This window comes from Lissotriton helveticus, chromosome 10 (assembly GCF_964261635.1).
Source record: "Lissotriton helveticus chromosome 10, aLisHel1.1, whole genome shotgun sequence".
Taxonomy (NCBI): domain Eukaryota; kingdom Metazoa; phylum Chordata; class Amphibia; order Caudata; family Salamandridae; genus Lissotriton; species Lissotriton helveticus.
The window spans coordinates 940,620,499-940,634,127 of NC_136071.1; the positions used below are offsets into that span (position 1 = coordinate 940,620,499).

At 44.4% G+C, this 13,629-nt stretch overlaps 1 protein-coding gene across 1 annotated transcript in view; it reads right to left on the minus strand.

The window, feature by feature from the left end:
• The window catches only part of ITGA8 (integrin subunit alpha 8), a 713,969-nt gene that overhangs the window by 41,980 nt on the left and 658,360 nt on the right, over window positions 1-13,629 (minus strand). Inside the window, exon 28 of the mRNA XM_078663606.1 lies at window positions 9,000-9,101. Coding sequence (XP_078519732.1) covers window positions 9,000-9,101 — 102 coding nt within the window. The remainder of the gene's footprint in view (window positions 1-8,999; window positions 9,102-13,629) is intronic.

Genomic DNA, 13,629 nt, shown 5'->3' on the forward strand with positions numbered 1-13,629 from the left:
TTTTGTTTTCAAAGTTTTATCTTGAAATTGGAAGCTATCATATTGGTTTTGCACAAATGATTCTTATCGATGATTTTAGGTAGATCGTGTATTTATGTATCTATGTATCCAAAGCTCTGCTCAATAAAAAATTAAAAAATAATGAGAAAAAAACAAACCAATGCACTCTACACCAGTTTACTCAAAACCAATAACCTCTATGCCACTGCACTCTACGCCAGTCTGTGTTGCACCACTGCACTGTACGCCACTATACTCTACTCTACAACACTATGCGTACTCTATGCCACTCTGCTCTACACCATTTCACTCTACTTCACTCCACTCTGCACCACTTTAAGCCACTGCACTATACACCAAAGCACTCTATGCCACTCTACTCTACACCACTACACTCTACAACACTCTGTCCTACAACAGTGCACTCTCTACTACTGAACTCTCCACGACTCTACTCTGTGCTACGCTATGCTGTGCCACTGCACTTTATGCCACGGCACTGTACTCATCATCACCATAATGCACTCTACACCACTCTACTGCACTCTACACCAATGCACTATACACCACTACACTCTATGCCCCTAAACTCTATACACCACCCTAATCTGCTGTGTACAACTGCACTCTAAGAAAACTGCACTCTATGTCACTTCACTCTATGCCTCTCTACTCTACTCTATGCCAGTACACTCTTTGTTGCTACACTCTACATCACTCCAGTCTAGGCCACTCCACTCTACTCAGCACCATTCCACTCTATGTCACTCTACGCTATGCCACTCTTCTCTGCAACACTGCACTCTAAGACACTGCACTCTGCAACACTTTTCTATGCCACTGCACTCTTCTCTGCACCACTCCACTGTGCCCTGCACCTCTGGACTCCACACCACTTCACTCTCCTCTAAACCAACCAATGCACTCTACAACACTCTACTCCACTCTGTGCCACTCCACTCTATGTCACTTGATTCTATGCCTGTCTACTCTGCACCACTCTACTGTATACCACTGCACTTTCCACCATTACTGTATGCCACTGCACTCCATGTTACTCTCCTCTACGCCCCTTTAACCTGCACCTGTAAACATCCGTTAGAATGCATGCCATTAGTAAGCATTTTTCACTCCGCAAAATGTTTTTCAATGCAGGGCTTTAATCTGCAAACCATTATAACACATTCCCCAAAGTAACGCCCCGGTGGAGTTAGAATAATAAATTGTGTTGTAATGGGGAATGCGTTGTAATGGATTGTGTTTTAAAGGTCTGTGTTGTAAAAGATTTTGCGTAGTAAAAATTGCAGGGTAATGGCATATGTTGTAAACATGTGCAGAGTAGTGTCCTATTCCCCTGCATTACTCCACTCTACGACACTTCACTCAACTCTGCACCACTCACAATCTATGCCACTGCACTCTATGTCACTGCACTCTACTGTGCACCACTCCACTCTACTCTAACTTGCACCACTCCACTCTACGCCACCTCACTCTACTCTGAAAACAATCTAAGTTATGCCAATGCACTCTACGCCACTCTACTCCACTGTGTGCCATTTCACTCTATGCCACTGTGATGTAGACCACTACTGTATGCCACACCGCTCCACTCTACCCTTGACAAATCCGCTCTATACCACTTCACAGTACTCTGAAACAATCTATGCCACTGCACTCCCGGCCACTGCACTCTACGCCAATCCACTCTATGCTACTTCTGTCCTGGTTTACCTCAATTCTATCTGAGTACTCATTCCAGGTAATTTTACTACCCCACGGCTCCCAACTACATGCCCAACACTATGGTGCCCCATAAATATCCCCCATATACCCCAAAGGGTAAGGATCTTCTTCGAGGCCACCCTATTCAATATACACATTCAACCATTGGCATAGGTCATTGTATCTTCAGGGCTTGCACTGCTGTCATATGCTGATGATACCCAGCTCTTTCTTACACTCTATGAAAACCCCTCACAAAACATGGTCAACTTTCAAAAAGGAATGCTTGCTGTGACCGAGTGGATGAAGACCAGCTGTCTGCACCTGAATGCACATAAAATTGAAATATTGCTAGTAGGCAAACATTTCCATGCCTAGCTCGAGCACTGGTGGCCCTCCACCTTTGGGCTGCCCCCTAAACCCTAGTCATCCTTTAAAAATGTACGAGTCTGGATGGATGACACACTGGCATTTGAGGCCCAAGCCAAAGCAGTAGCTGGGACTTGCTTTGGGATCTTGAGAAGCCTCAAGCCCATGCTGGGCCTGTTCTACTCACACCGACAAACCATTGTTCAAGTGGTAATTCTGTCCCAATTAAACTACTGCAACACTTTGTACATGGGAGCCAACAAATCAGTTACAAGTAGACTCCATCTTGCTCAAAATGCGGCAGCCAGGCTACTAGTCTTCCTCCCCAAATTCTGCTCTGCATCTGGTCTCCTGCTCAAGCTGCATTGGCTCCCTGTGAACAAGCGTATTAATGTCAAGACCATGTGCATCGCTGATAAGACCCTGCACTCCCACAGGGCCCCCATTCTGTTCAAACTCATGTCACCTTACCGGCCCTTCCATCTCTTGCGCTCAGCCGATATCAACTTGGCCACAAGAGTGGGTATTCGCTCTTTCTGTGCTCAGGCCCCTTCTCTCTGGAACTCACTCCCTCTCTCCCTGAGGAAAACCAAAAACCATGGGCTTTTCAGAAAATCTGTATAGACTTGTCTTTTCTCTACCAAGCCCTCCCCGTTGCCCTATCAGGTGCTGGCAGTTGCAGCTCATATTGTCCTCCGGGTACAGCGAAGGGAAGCCCCATTGCTGGGGAACCTGTGTGCTTTACAAACCCCCTTAACTTAATTGTATTATTGGTGCATTAACAGAAATACACCTACATACATTACCATCAATCATGGGTTTGTTAAGCATGACTACTTACCCGTAAGGGTCTCAAGGCACTGGGGAAGGGGGGAGAGGCGCAGGGTCCTGTACATCAAGGAGGAGGTCTATCGAAGAGCCATGTTTTGAGGTCCCTTGTGAAGGTGGGGAGTGATGTTGTCTGTCTGAGGAGGAGCAGAAGGGCGTTCCAGGCTCTGGCCGCTAGGAAGGATGTGGAGCGGTCTACCGATCTGGACTTCCTGGTGCGGGGCACCACGGCATGGGAGTGCTGGGCTGATCACAGGGTCCTTTGGGGTGCGTGGAATTTGAGTCGGCTGTTCAGGTATGTTGGTCTGGTGTTGTGGATGGCTTTGTGTGCGTGGGTGAGAATCTTGAAGATGATTCTTGCCTCGATGGGGAGCCTGGGACAGCTAACATGACAAAAAACATGGGCATGTCGTGCCCCATCGATTTCCCCTCCCACCCCCCTCCAACCATACCGGAGCTCTCCAATAAAAAAATCCCCAGAAGACATGCAATGTGGGACAGTTGATGGCTATTCTGTACTGTGTTTTTAGTGAAGGATCATTAGTTTTCCTCAAGGAGCGTTATAGACTTTACAGTGTTTCTTGGCCAAGATAAGAGTTTCATTGAATCAAGGGGCAACATGCTTCTTCTTTACCTAGACCAGTCTGGCAGGAATAGGGCTGAGGTAAGCCAGGATGGAAGGTCATTGCTCACTGCCTCCACACCAGGGGCCAGCTGGGGGCGATTAGTCTGAATAAAATGTCCAAATTTATGCAGGTCAAACTTGTGCCAGGGACGTTTGAGTATAGATCTGAGCCCAACGTGTGATCTGTCACTGGATTCAAACTAGCCTGGCTGATGAGGGGTGATTCGCCAAACCGGTCCTAGGATGCTTGTTCCTGGTCCAAGAAGGACCTGGCCTGGAAGTTCGGGCTGGACTGTTCCCATGGGGAGCATGGTCAAGACTGATTTACATATGTCTGGGTCCAAACTGGGTTGGCGAGCGAAAAATATGATTGATTAAGCCCACAACTGTGACTGGGGGTGAACTCTTGATTAGTTTAGAATTCCGTCCATCATCTGTACTTTTTGCACTTGGTGAGGAAGGCATATGGACAGGGAGACCATGAAATGGTCAGTCCAGGTCATTGGTAAGGGGCTTGCAACCCATAAGAAGCTGAGGTTAGAAAGGACCTGGTATATAAGGTGTGTGAGGCACCATTGACTAAAAGGGTGAACTGCATAGCGGCGAGACCATCTATGAAGTTGGTCATGTAGCTTTGTGGCATCAAGATGTAGATTAAGATCCCCAATGATGTTAAAGTTGTCTGATTTGATGAACAATGGTGCTATAAAATTGGTCAATGCCTCCCGGAAGGGCCTCTTGCACGTGTGGGAACAGACTCTGAATTATTTTTTAACATTTTAAAATTGGTGTTTATTACTAAGCAACTCAATGATAGATATATAACCAAACTTAAAGGAAGGTAAGATAAAATTAAAATCAGCAAGCTTTTGCAGGTTGGTGCATTATTCACGAAGCGATTTAGTTTACTGGTAATGGTACTTGTGACTTGGAGGTCACACAAGGATCTCTGCAACAACAGTTTGAAACTAAATGAGCTACCTTACTATTGTATGAACGTATGTAGGATACACACATCGCTCTGCAACAGGCACAAGTTTTTAATTTATATTATTATATGAATTCAGCAGATTACATATACATATGTGCAACAAGTGAATTTACAGCCTCTGTCACCCAAGCAGTGCAATACCCTAGAACGTGTTAGCTACACATACACATGTTGGCAGGAGAAACCTTAAACCCCTAATTCTATTCTAAAATATAGTATGTTTGGGACCAATAAAGTAAACTAGTACAGCCTTATTATTTTTGTCTCCTCACTGATCATTTTGTTTGTAGTCAGAGTTCGAAAAAGAGGATATATATGTACTGTCAAACCATGTCACTGAGTCTGACGCAATGACCCTCTCCTTTTGGACCCACCCTTTCCAATCCTATCATTTTCTGCAGCCACCACCCCGCATTTGCAGCATCTGGGAGCATTAGTTAAAATGCCAGTATAGTTAGAAGACAGCAAGTTTCAAAAATGTTAACCTTTTTTAAATTAGGGCACTTACATTCAAGCGATGCATACGAAGGCAAAATAACCTTTTGCCTTTCTTTACTCTTCTTATTCAATGAAAAGCCCTTAATCCCTCTTCTCCAATAACAGAAGAGTGTCTGTTTCATTCCAAACTAATGACAAGCCTTCTTATACAATTCTTCATTCTGTCACAAAAAAGATTGAATCTGCAAACACCAAATTTAGAAGCATGACTGATTGCAATGTAAAATGTGTACTCATATGTCCTATGTCATACGGTATGGTCTTTCTGGCCTGGAAAAGGAAATCACGTTGTCTCCTTTGTTTCTTGGGTTAATAGGCTTTTTTAAACTTCTAAAATTGCACATACTTATCCTTGGTAATCAAATCAACTCACACATTTTTCTTGAAAAGAAAATCCCCCTTTCATCACAACTCACGTTCTTCATTCCTTAATTTCCTGACCAAGAAGTGTCACACTATCCTAAATATGAGCTGTGGACTAACCTACGTACATACTTTAAGCAATTTGTGTTCAAGCCACCTATTCGCAAATGTTTCAAATGTAAATGCTCCTAAAAAAACATATCATAAAAAGGGTAACATGACTTGCTCCAGTTTTTCTGGACAGTTAAGGGCCCGTACACCACCAGGTACAAAGCTGTAAACGCTCATGAAGAGAGCCGCTGAATGTAAAAATCCCATGTTGTATCTTAATTACTAGCGCCGCAGAGCTTGGTGCGCTGATAATCACACCAGTTAATGACTGATACCCCCGTGTTGTCAATTTATCAGATGCAAGAAATAGCACCTAAACAAATGTATCAGGTGAAAAATGTGAAGGTTTAGTCTTTGCCGTACCCGATAAATATTGGTTGAGATAAACATCGAACCACTTGTAATTGGAACCCGGAATCATCAATTAGTAAGATATACATACTCATGGTCTAAATAGGTTAACTTTGAAACATGTTAGCAAAGACTTCCTGTATTTCTGCCCTTTAACAGCTGGTGCAAGCTTCAAGGAATGTTGGCATATCAGCCATCACAAATCAGATATGGTTGGGGCCAGGGTTGCAGAAGAAAATTCTTGTCCTATATTTAATGACAGGTATTTGCGAAATCAGAACAAGTTTGATTCATTGAAGTCCTCTGGGTTTTAGAAAAAAATCTATTTCACTTTGTTCGTACTGAGCAGATATTCCACTAAGTGCATTTAATTTGTTGTGGAAATGGTACACTACAATTGTGTGACACGGATACTGCGTCAAGGCATACATTAGCAGGCCAGATACTAGGACTCAGGGGCTATTGGCAGCTGTGCTGACCTCCTCTAATCATTGACTTGCTTCATGAGCAGCACAGCTGATTCATGTTTTCCTGTCACTGATTCATGAGTAGATACTCTATTCACAAAGGTAGCAGGAAATTTAAAAATTTACTTCTGAAGACTTATATCTACATTTGGAGTAAATGTCAGACTTTTTACGAGTTGTGATTTCCGCAGTCCTGGGATTCTGCAAACATTGCAGATTCTAATGAGTACTCATATAAGTAACTATTCGAGCATAAAGAAATGTAGCGTTTGCACATTTTAGCATTTTCATATTTTCCGTGTCCTTCAATATGTTAAGGCACCAGCCGGCTTTAAAAATGGAAAGTTTGTTTCCCTTCATTTTGTTTGTTGAAAGTCACTCTCACATGGTCGGGCACTTTGAGAACAGAGCAGGCTGCTGGGAGTTTTGTGATGTAGCCAGTCTATGCCTGGTTGGACTGCTGCCATGTCGCACCAGTACCTCCCTCATAATAGCACCCTCTTGCATTCCTCCCATTGCCTTGTGTGTGCTTGAAATACCACCCTAACTGGGACAGGTATGCCCAGATGTGGGTCCCATGCTCACTGTGCCATTGGAACAAAGCTACACCCAACTGAAGAGCCCCAATCAGGGCTAAACCGATCTTGGGTTGCTTGTGCACTGGTTTTGGGAGCACCTGGCCTGGAAGTTCAGGCTGGTCTGTTCCTATTGGAGCAGAGCTAAGAGTGATTTGCATACAGCTGGGTTTAAACTGAGGTGGCTTTGTGGGCAACAGAACACTGGGTTGGAATGCTACTTCGAGCAACTGCCAGTGATTACACTAGTAGCAAGCATTTCTCCCATCCCCTTTGGTGTGTTTGAACTGACCCTCACACTACAATCGATTTTTCTTCAATACATCTTTCGTTTCCAACCCTTTTATTGGAATAAAAAGACGGGGCTTGTCTGACCTATAGAGCAATCTGAAGTGCCTGAGAGGCTAATCTCACAGATCAGTGTGTGAACTGTTTGTGGGCCTCTTCTATGACCTAGTGTGGCAGTTTGTACTGTCGATTTCTCTGTTATTATTACAAACATTCCCTGCAGCAATCACAAATGCATGCTGCCTTTGATACCTTGCAAAAGAAACACAAATGATGGACGGAACGCAGAACAAATCAAAACATTCACCCCAGTCAAGAGATCTGGGTTAAATCCATCCTTCTTTTGCTCACCATGCCACTCCAGTTTAGACCTGGCCATATGCAAATCAGCCTTGACCCTGTGCCTCATGGGAACAGTCCTGTCCGAACTGCTAAGCCAGGTCCTCCCTTGACCAGAGACAAGCACCTATGACCAGTTTCGGGGTTTCATCCCTCTTCAGCCAGGATTGTTTGAATCCAGTGGCACAGTGAGCCCGGGACCCACGTCAGGGCATACCAGGCGCACTTAGGGAGAGGAAGCAAAAGACACACAATTGATGGACAGATTGTAGAACAAATCAAAACATTCACACCCAGTCAAGAGATCTGGGTTAAATCCATCATTCTTCTGCTCACCATCTTTTTGCATATGATACCTTGCAACACACTCCTATGGCTTGTATTTACAAGTTTAAAACTGCTCTGATTTACAAATGTGGGCTATTATTTTTAGCTATATGATTTGCTAATGGGTGGTCACTTTAAATTTGGTATCCATACTTATTTTCTGTTCCAGTCTGTGACTAATGAAAGATGTAGGGGCATATTTACAAGACCCTTTCACCACCGGAGCGGCCTTTTTTTCTATGCTCCCGTGGCATAGAGCCCTTTCACATATTTACAAGGTGGTGCTACAACACTTACAGTGACTTAACCCCACTTTGTAAATATGGCCCTTTCTGCCCTAGGCCCCCCGGCAGAGGGGCATGCAATGGGTGTTGGAGTGGCATTTGAACTGCAACACAAATTGCTTTTTGATGCTGCTTCAGATTTAAAAGGCTGAGGCAGCACCAAAAGCTAACGCCAGGGAATACCTGGTTTTAGTATGGTGATACGAGGAGAAATTATTAATTTCTCCTAGTATTTTGCTCTATCCTTTGGGGGCTGCAGTTTGCAGCACACATAGAAAAAGCAAATTGCCTTTAACTATTGTTTATGTGCGAGAAGGTGTCTCTACCTGCACATAAACAATAGCCCCTGCAGCACAGACACCCTTGTCACATGGTGGCAGGGTGCCTGCACTGGCACTAGGCAGCTTTTTTAGCACCAGCGCTAGGGTAACTGCAGGGGTATGCTGTATTCTTGTGAATATGGTGCATACTTGCGGTTTTGAAATGTCAGAGCACAGAGTTGCCAAATTTGGTGTAATACTTCGCTCTGACATTTTTTTGTTAATATGCTGCATAGTTTATGTTAAAGACAACAGCTTTCGCTGCATTTCCCTGGATGTTCTGTCCTATCTCTTCTTTCTACACAAGTTGACATGTTTTTGATTTGGGTGCTGCCAGATTGAGATATACCATATGCCTCTTCCAGCCATCTGCAGAACATCCATTTTTGTTTAAGTGTTATTTATGGTTGGAAGAGGAATACAGTCTGTGGCCAGGGAACCATATCTTAATGTTGCACTCACATAAAAGGAAATCTTGCTGCACAAAGACAGGAGAAACCAAAGCAATTCTCAGATTGGATTTTTCTCTGGCACTTACTGCTATGCTGGCTTCTGGGAGCTTCACAGGCTGAACCTTGTAAGGCATCTTCTTTACTTCAAATGATACATTGGACGTTAAAGCATAGGGGTCATTCTTTCTCTGAAAGTACAAAAAAGAACACATTAGCAAGAAATGCGTGACTGTTAAATAGCGACCACTGCATACTGTTATATAGTACCCATTTTAAAATAATATGGGGATGCACCACATATCCATCAGTGAAAGGAAACCTTTACACAGTATCACTGTAAGAGCTTGCAATGTTTTTTCACTTGGTGTCAAAGTTAGTGGCAGTTGACACAGGTAAGAGTGGTGAGGCGGTGGGATGGTGGGGGGGCTGGGCGGGGCCGGGTGGAGGGGGTGGGAAGTCAGACGACAGGATAAGTAAAATTAAATAATACCACTTACCTTGCACTCGCCGCATCAGCGACTCGGCGATGGAGTGAGCACTAGGTAAGTGTTATTTTTTTTATTTTTTATTTAAGTTGACCTATCCCATCGTCTGTCGACTCCCCCCGCTGGCGCCTCACACCTCCTATCTGTGCGGGCCACCATTTGTCAAGCTAGACAATAAAGTAAACAGCACCATCCATGTCTTTTTGTTGCTTATAGCAAGAAAACAACAGGAGTAAACCCATAGACCAGGTTGGGGTCTGGGTAAGGAAGTGTATATCAACAACAATGTCTTAACCGGTATTATTGAGAGAGCTAATTCATAGGTATGCACAAGACATTACAAAGAAAAGAAATAGGGAGACTCGTGGTTAGTTTTCAAAGGTGCTCAAGGCATCATGTATATTTTACTCGTGGTTAGTTTTCAAAGGTGCTCAAGGCATCATGTATATTTTCAAAAGGGAACAATAGTTGCAGAAGCAATAAGGGACAGTTGTATCAGCACTGTAGTCAATATAAGCAAGGGCAACCCGAGGTGCAACCCGAGGTGCAGGGGAAGAGACTTCAGCTGGGAAGGAACGCTGTGGCGTCGATCAGCGTGAAGTTACACATTTTGATGACCACAAAGGAAACTTACCCCAATGCAAGAAAATCAGAAAATAAACCCCTTAATGCATAACATACTCCTTTAACCGCATGCGTGCGGGCGGAATTCCGCTCGTACGCTGAGATTTTTCAAAGCGCACTTTACGTGACGAGCTGGGCTCGTCATCAGCGTAGCAGGAGGCTACCTCATGACGAGCCCAGCTCGTCATCAGCGTCGAAGGGGTTAACAACCCCGGCAACACTCTTTTCCTCTAATTGCTGTTTGATACTCCATGTATAGGATCCTTGCCCTCAGATGTTTGGGTACAGCCTCATGGACCCCCATAGCATCCCTCACACTGACACTTCCTTCCACCTCCTCTGGCACATTATGAGTCACATAGAAGAACATCAGTTTGGCTGACTGTGGCCACTGGAAATCAAATTATTTTTTCACACGATCAGTTGCAGTGACTACATTCAGAAGAGATCCTTCATAGAAAATGTTTGATGGGAATGCACTAAGCGCAGGATGCATACGATACTGAATTTGAAGGTGAATTGGGCAGTTTCCAAAGAGAACAAGCCTTTCAAAGAGGGACTGAGAAAGCCCAACCTTTGCTGCTTTTTTACACGCGTGGGTTCGAATCAGGGCAAGCTCCCCCCGCCTCAGCCTCCACGCAGGGAATGCCGTGCAGTAGAACCTTGCCTGACGAACCCTTCCACATTCTAGACATGGTTGTCTTCTTCAGAGATTATAGTCAGGCTTGCCCCCTTAATAGGCTGGTTTGAGTCTGACCTTGCCTAATACTACAGAGGCTCCCATTTGCCCCCAATTATTTCTTGGAACTTCTTTTAGGGCCCATGTTTTCTTCAGTCTGAGGTACAAGAGTTATTTTCTTTTTATTGACTACTGGACATGCACCTGCACAGATTAGCACCACCAAAATGTTTTTGTGCCTTGAGCTCATATTTATGGATGGCCCAGTTGCTGCTCTTTACGGAAGGTTTCTTCTCATGGCCACGTACAACACATTCTTAGTTGCCTTGAGCAAGAAAGTGAAGCAGAGGATTATGTCGCTAAAGTGTCCCAGTACACTGCCCGAACTTAACAGCCATAGGGTAGTAACAAATACAATAATTCTACACCCCATGTTGCCCATGATAATTGCAAGGTGAAGCTTTTTTCTCTTGCTTTGCTTCATTGGTCTCTTGCCTTGACCCCACATAGTACTTTACATGGTGGTGGTCCACATGTATGCCTGCTAAAGTGGGAGATCGCAGCAGCATGAACAGGCAAGTAATTTATTTCATAGAGACAGGTGAGTGACCCTTGATAGTCTATCAGAGATGGTCCATTGTCAGTGGCTGGGATTAATGCAAGCATTTAACCTATCACTTTTCTGTTTCTTTTGGTGTAACCCACAAAAAGCAAAGTTTATGCCAAGACGTGGGTCCTTTAGTTCACTCTGCAATACAACTCAAGATGAACTTCACTGATGAGGCCAGGTGGAGATCAGTTTCAGGTGCTGTTTTCTCATTGAGCTGGTATTTGTCCTGCCACTTAGGGGCTAACATTTTCCTATTGCGCAGAGCCTAAACTATTTTGCAAATGTTTACTCTCTGTTCCAACCGTGCAGTGAACAAAAAAGCAATGAACTAGAAAGTGACCCAGAGTAACTACTAGTCTCAGCGATTAATGTAAGTGTTCCACCCAGGACATTTTTGTTTCAGCAGAACACCCACTGAGTTACCTCAAAGTTTTGTTTAGCCCTTTAAGGGGCTGTTCTGCTTTTGTGTAAATATGGGTGTTTCAGGATAATTCTAGCAAGTTTGAAATCCATTCCAGACCCTAGTATCTTACAGGAAAAGGAAATGCAGAGATGTGTAGATTCATTAACTATTCAAAACACAAATAATGTATTGACAATTGCCTGGGAGGAGTAAGAAGGGGGACCAAAAGTAAGAAAATACAGAGGCTGGCCTAGAAATGGGAAGAGTTTATTATCCTTTTGCCAGATGCAAATTCCACCATTTAACCTGGGAGCAAACAGCATTGATCACTGGGGATGCCAAGACCTCTCACATAAACCACAAGCACACAGGCATGTACCGTTGGATGTAAATACACTAACATGAGGGAGGGGCTTTAATTTTGTAATGTTAATAGACCTGCGGGCAGAAGTGCTACCACTTCATCAACTGATATTATTAACCATCTATCCTGGTGAATATTACACAAGAAGTAATGGAAACTGCATTCCTTTATAAATGGGAAAAAAATTCTGACCTGACTAGAAAAGTCTGAAAGGTGCAGGGCAATGAGAGCTTCTCTGCCTGATAGATGGTCACCTGTATACTGTAGTGGAATAGACTTTGACCTCAATGACGGCTCCTCCGCTAAGGCCGAGGAGCATAACCCGACTTTAGCATTTTCTCAATGCAGAACATGCTCAGGCCCCCAGTCCCCGTATGAGCACCGAACCACGGCGCTCAGAGCAATCACAGCGCTGCATTGCAGCATTGTCATTGGTTTAGGGGAGCCAATCACAATGCTGCATTGCAGAGTTGTGATTGGCTATGGGGAGCCTGGCTGCTTCCTGTTTAGCAGAGAAGAGACGACATGGGGCAGAGCGGCGAGGAGGTAAGTGAATTTTTCTGTTTTTTACAATTGTATCTCCTTACCCCCTCACCTCACCACCCCCGATCCATGCTGGCCACCACTGTTTGACCTAGGACCAGAGAGCCTTGAAATAAGGGAAGGCAACTCTTGCACACAGAAACCAAAAGTACACATATGCACAAAGACATGCACACCATCGGGTAAAAATAGACAATTTAGTAAATTTCATAGACCATCATACAGTTTAGGCAGTGCTGTGGCCACCTACTTTACTGAAGTGTGCTCACAATGCACCTTGTGAATATTATACAATTTGCGATGGAGTTTGCACTTCTTTACAAAAGGGAAATACACTTTCTTTGGCTAACAAAAAAAGCCAGAAAAAGATTAAAGAAACCGGGATCGTCTAGGCCTCGTTGATAGTCCACCTGCAGAATGTAGGCTAGTGGACTGTATGTAGCACCAGTGTCCTTTACGTGGGGCATACATGCCAAATCAGCTCAATATTGGTGATACATTATTTCTTGTAAGGGCAAGCAACTCCAGTGGAAGAACAGAAGCAGTGCTCAGTTTGTGCCAGTGAGTGTAGGTGAAGGGCAACTGCACTGGTTTTTATTTTGTGGACTGGAACTCATTTTTCATCAGCATAATTCGACCCAGAGCAAGAGAGAAAGAAGTAAAAACAGAGATAGCAGAAGTAATAGACCTATAGAAAAACAGTGACAAGAACACTGCAAGAGTGAGAAATGTAGGGCGATGAAAAAAATAAGAATGAGGTTTAATGAAAACTTACCAGCCTTGACATTTGGCGGCTCCGGCATTTCCAGGACCTCGCCGGACCCGCTACGCGGGTCCCGCAGCGCCCACTGACACCGGCATTAACATTTAGACCACTTGGGGCTGTGAAAGGATAACCGGCAGGGCTGCGAGCTACAGCAGGGACTCCGAGGACCAGGAGTCCCTGCGCGCCCTCAGGATCAGCTGGGCTGCTCTCCCTGCCGGCCCCGCCCGCCCGCTCTCTGACTC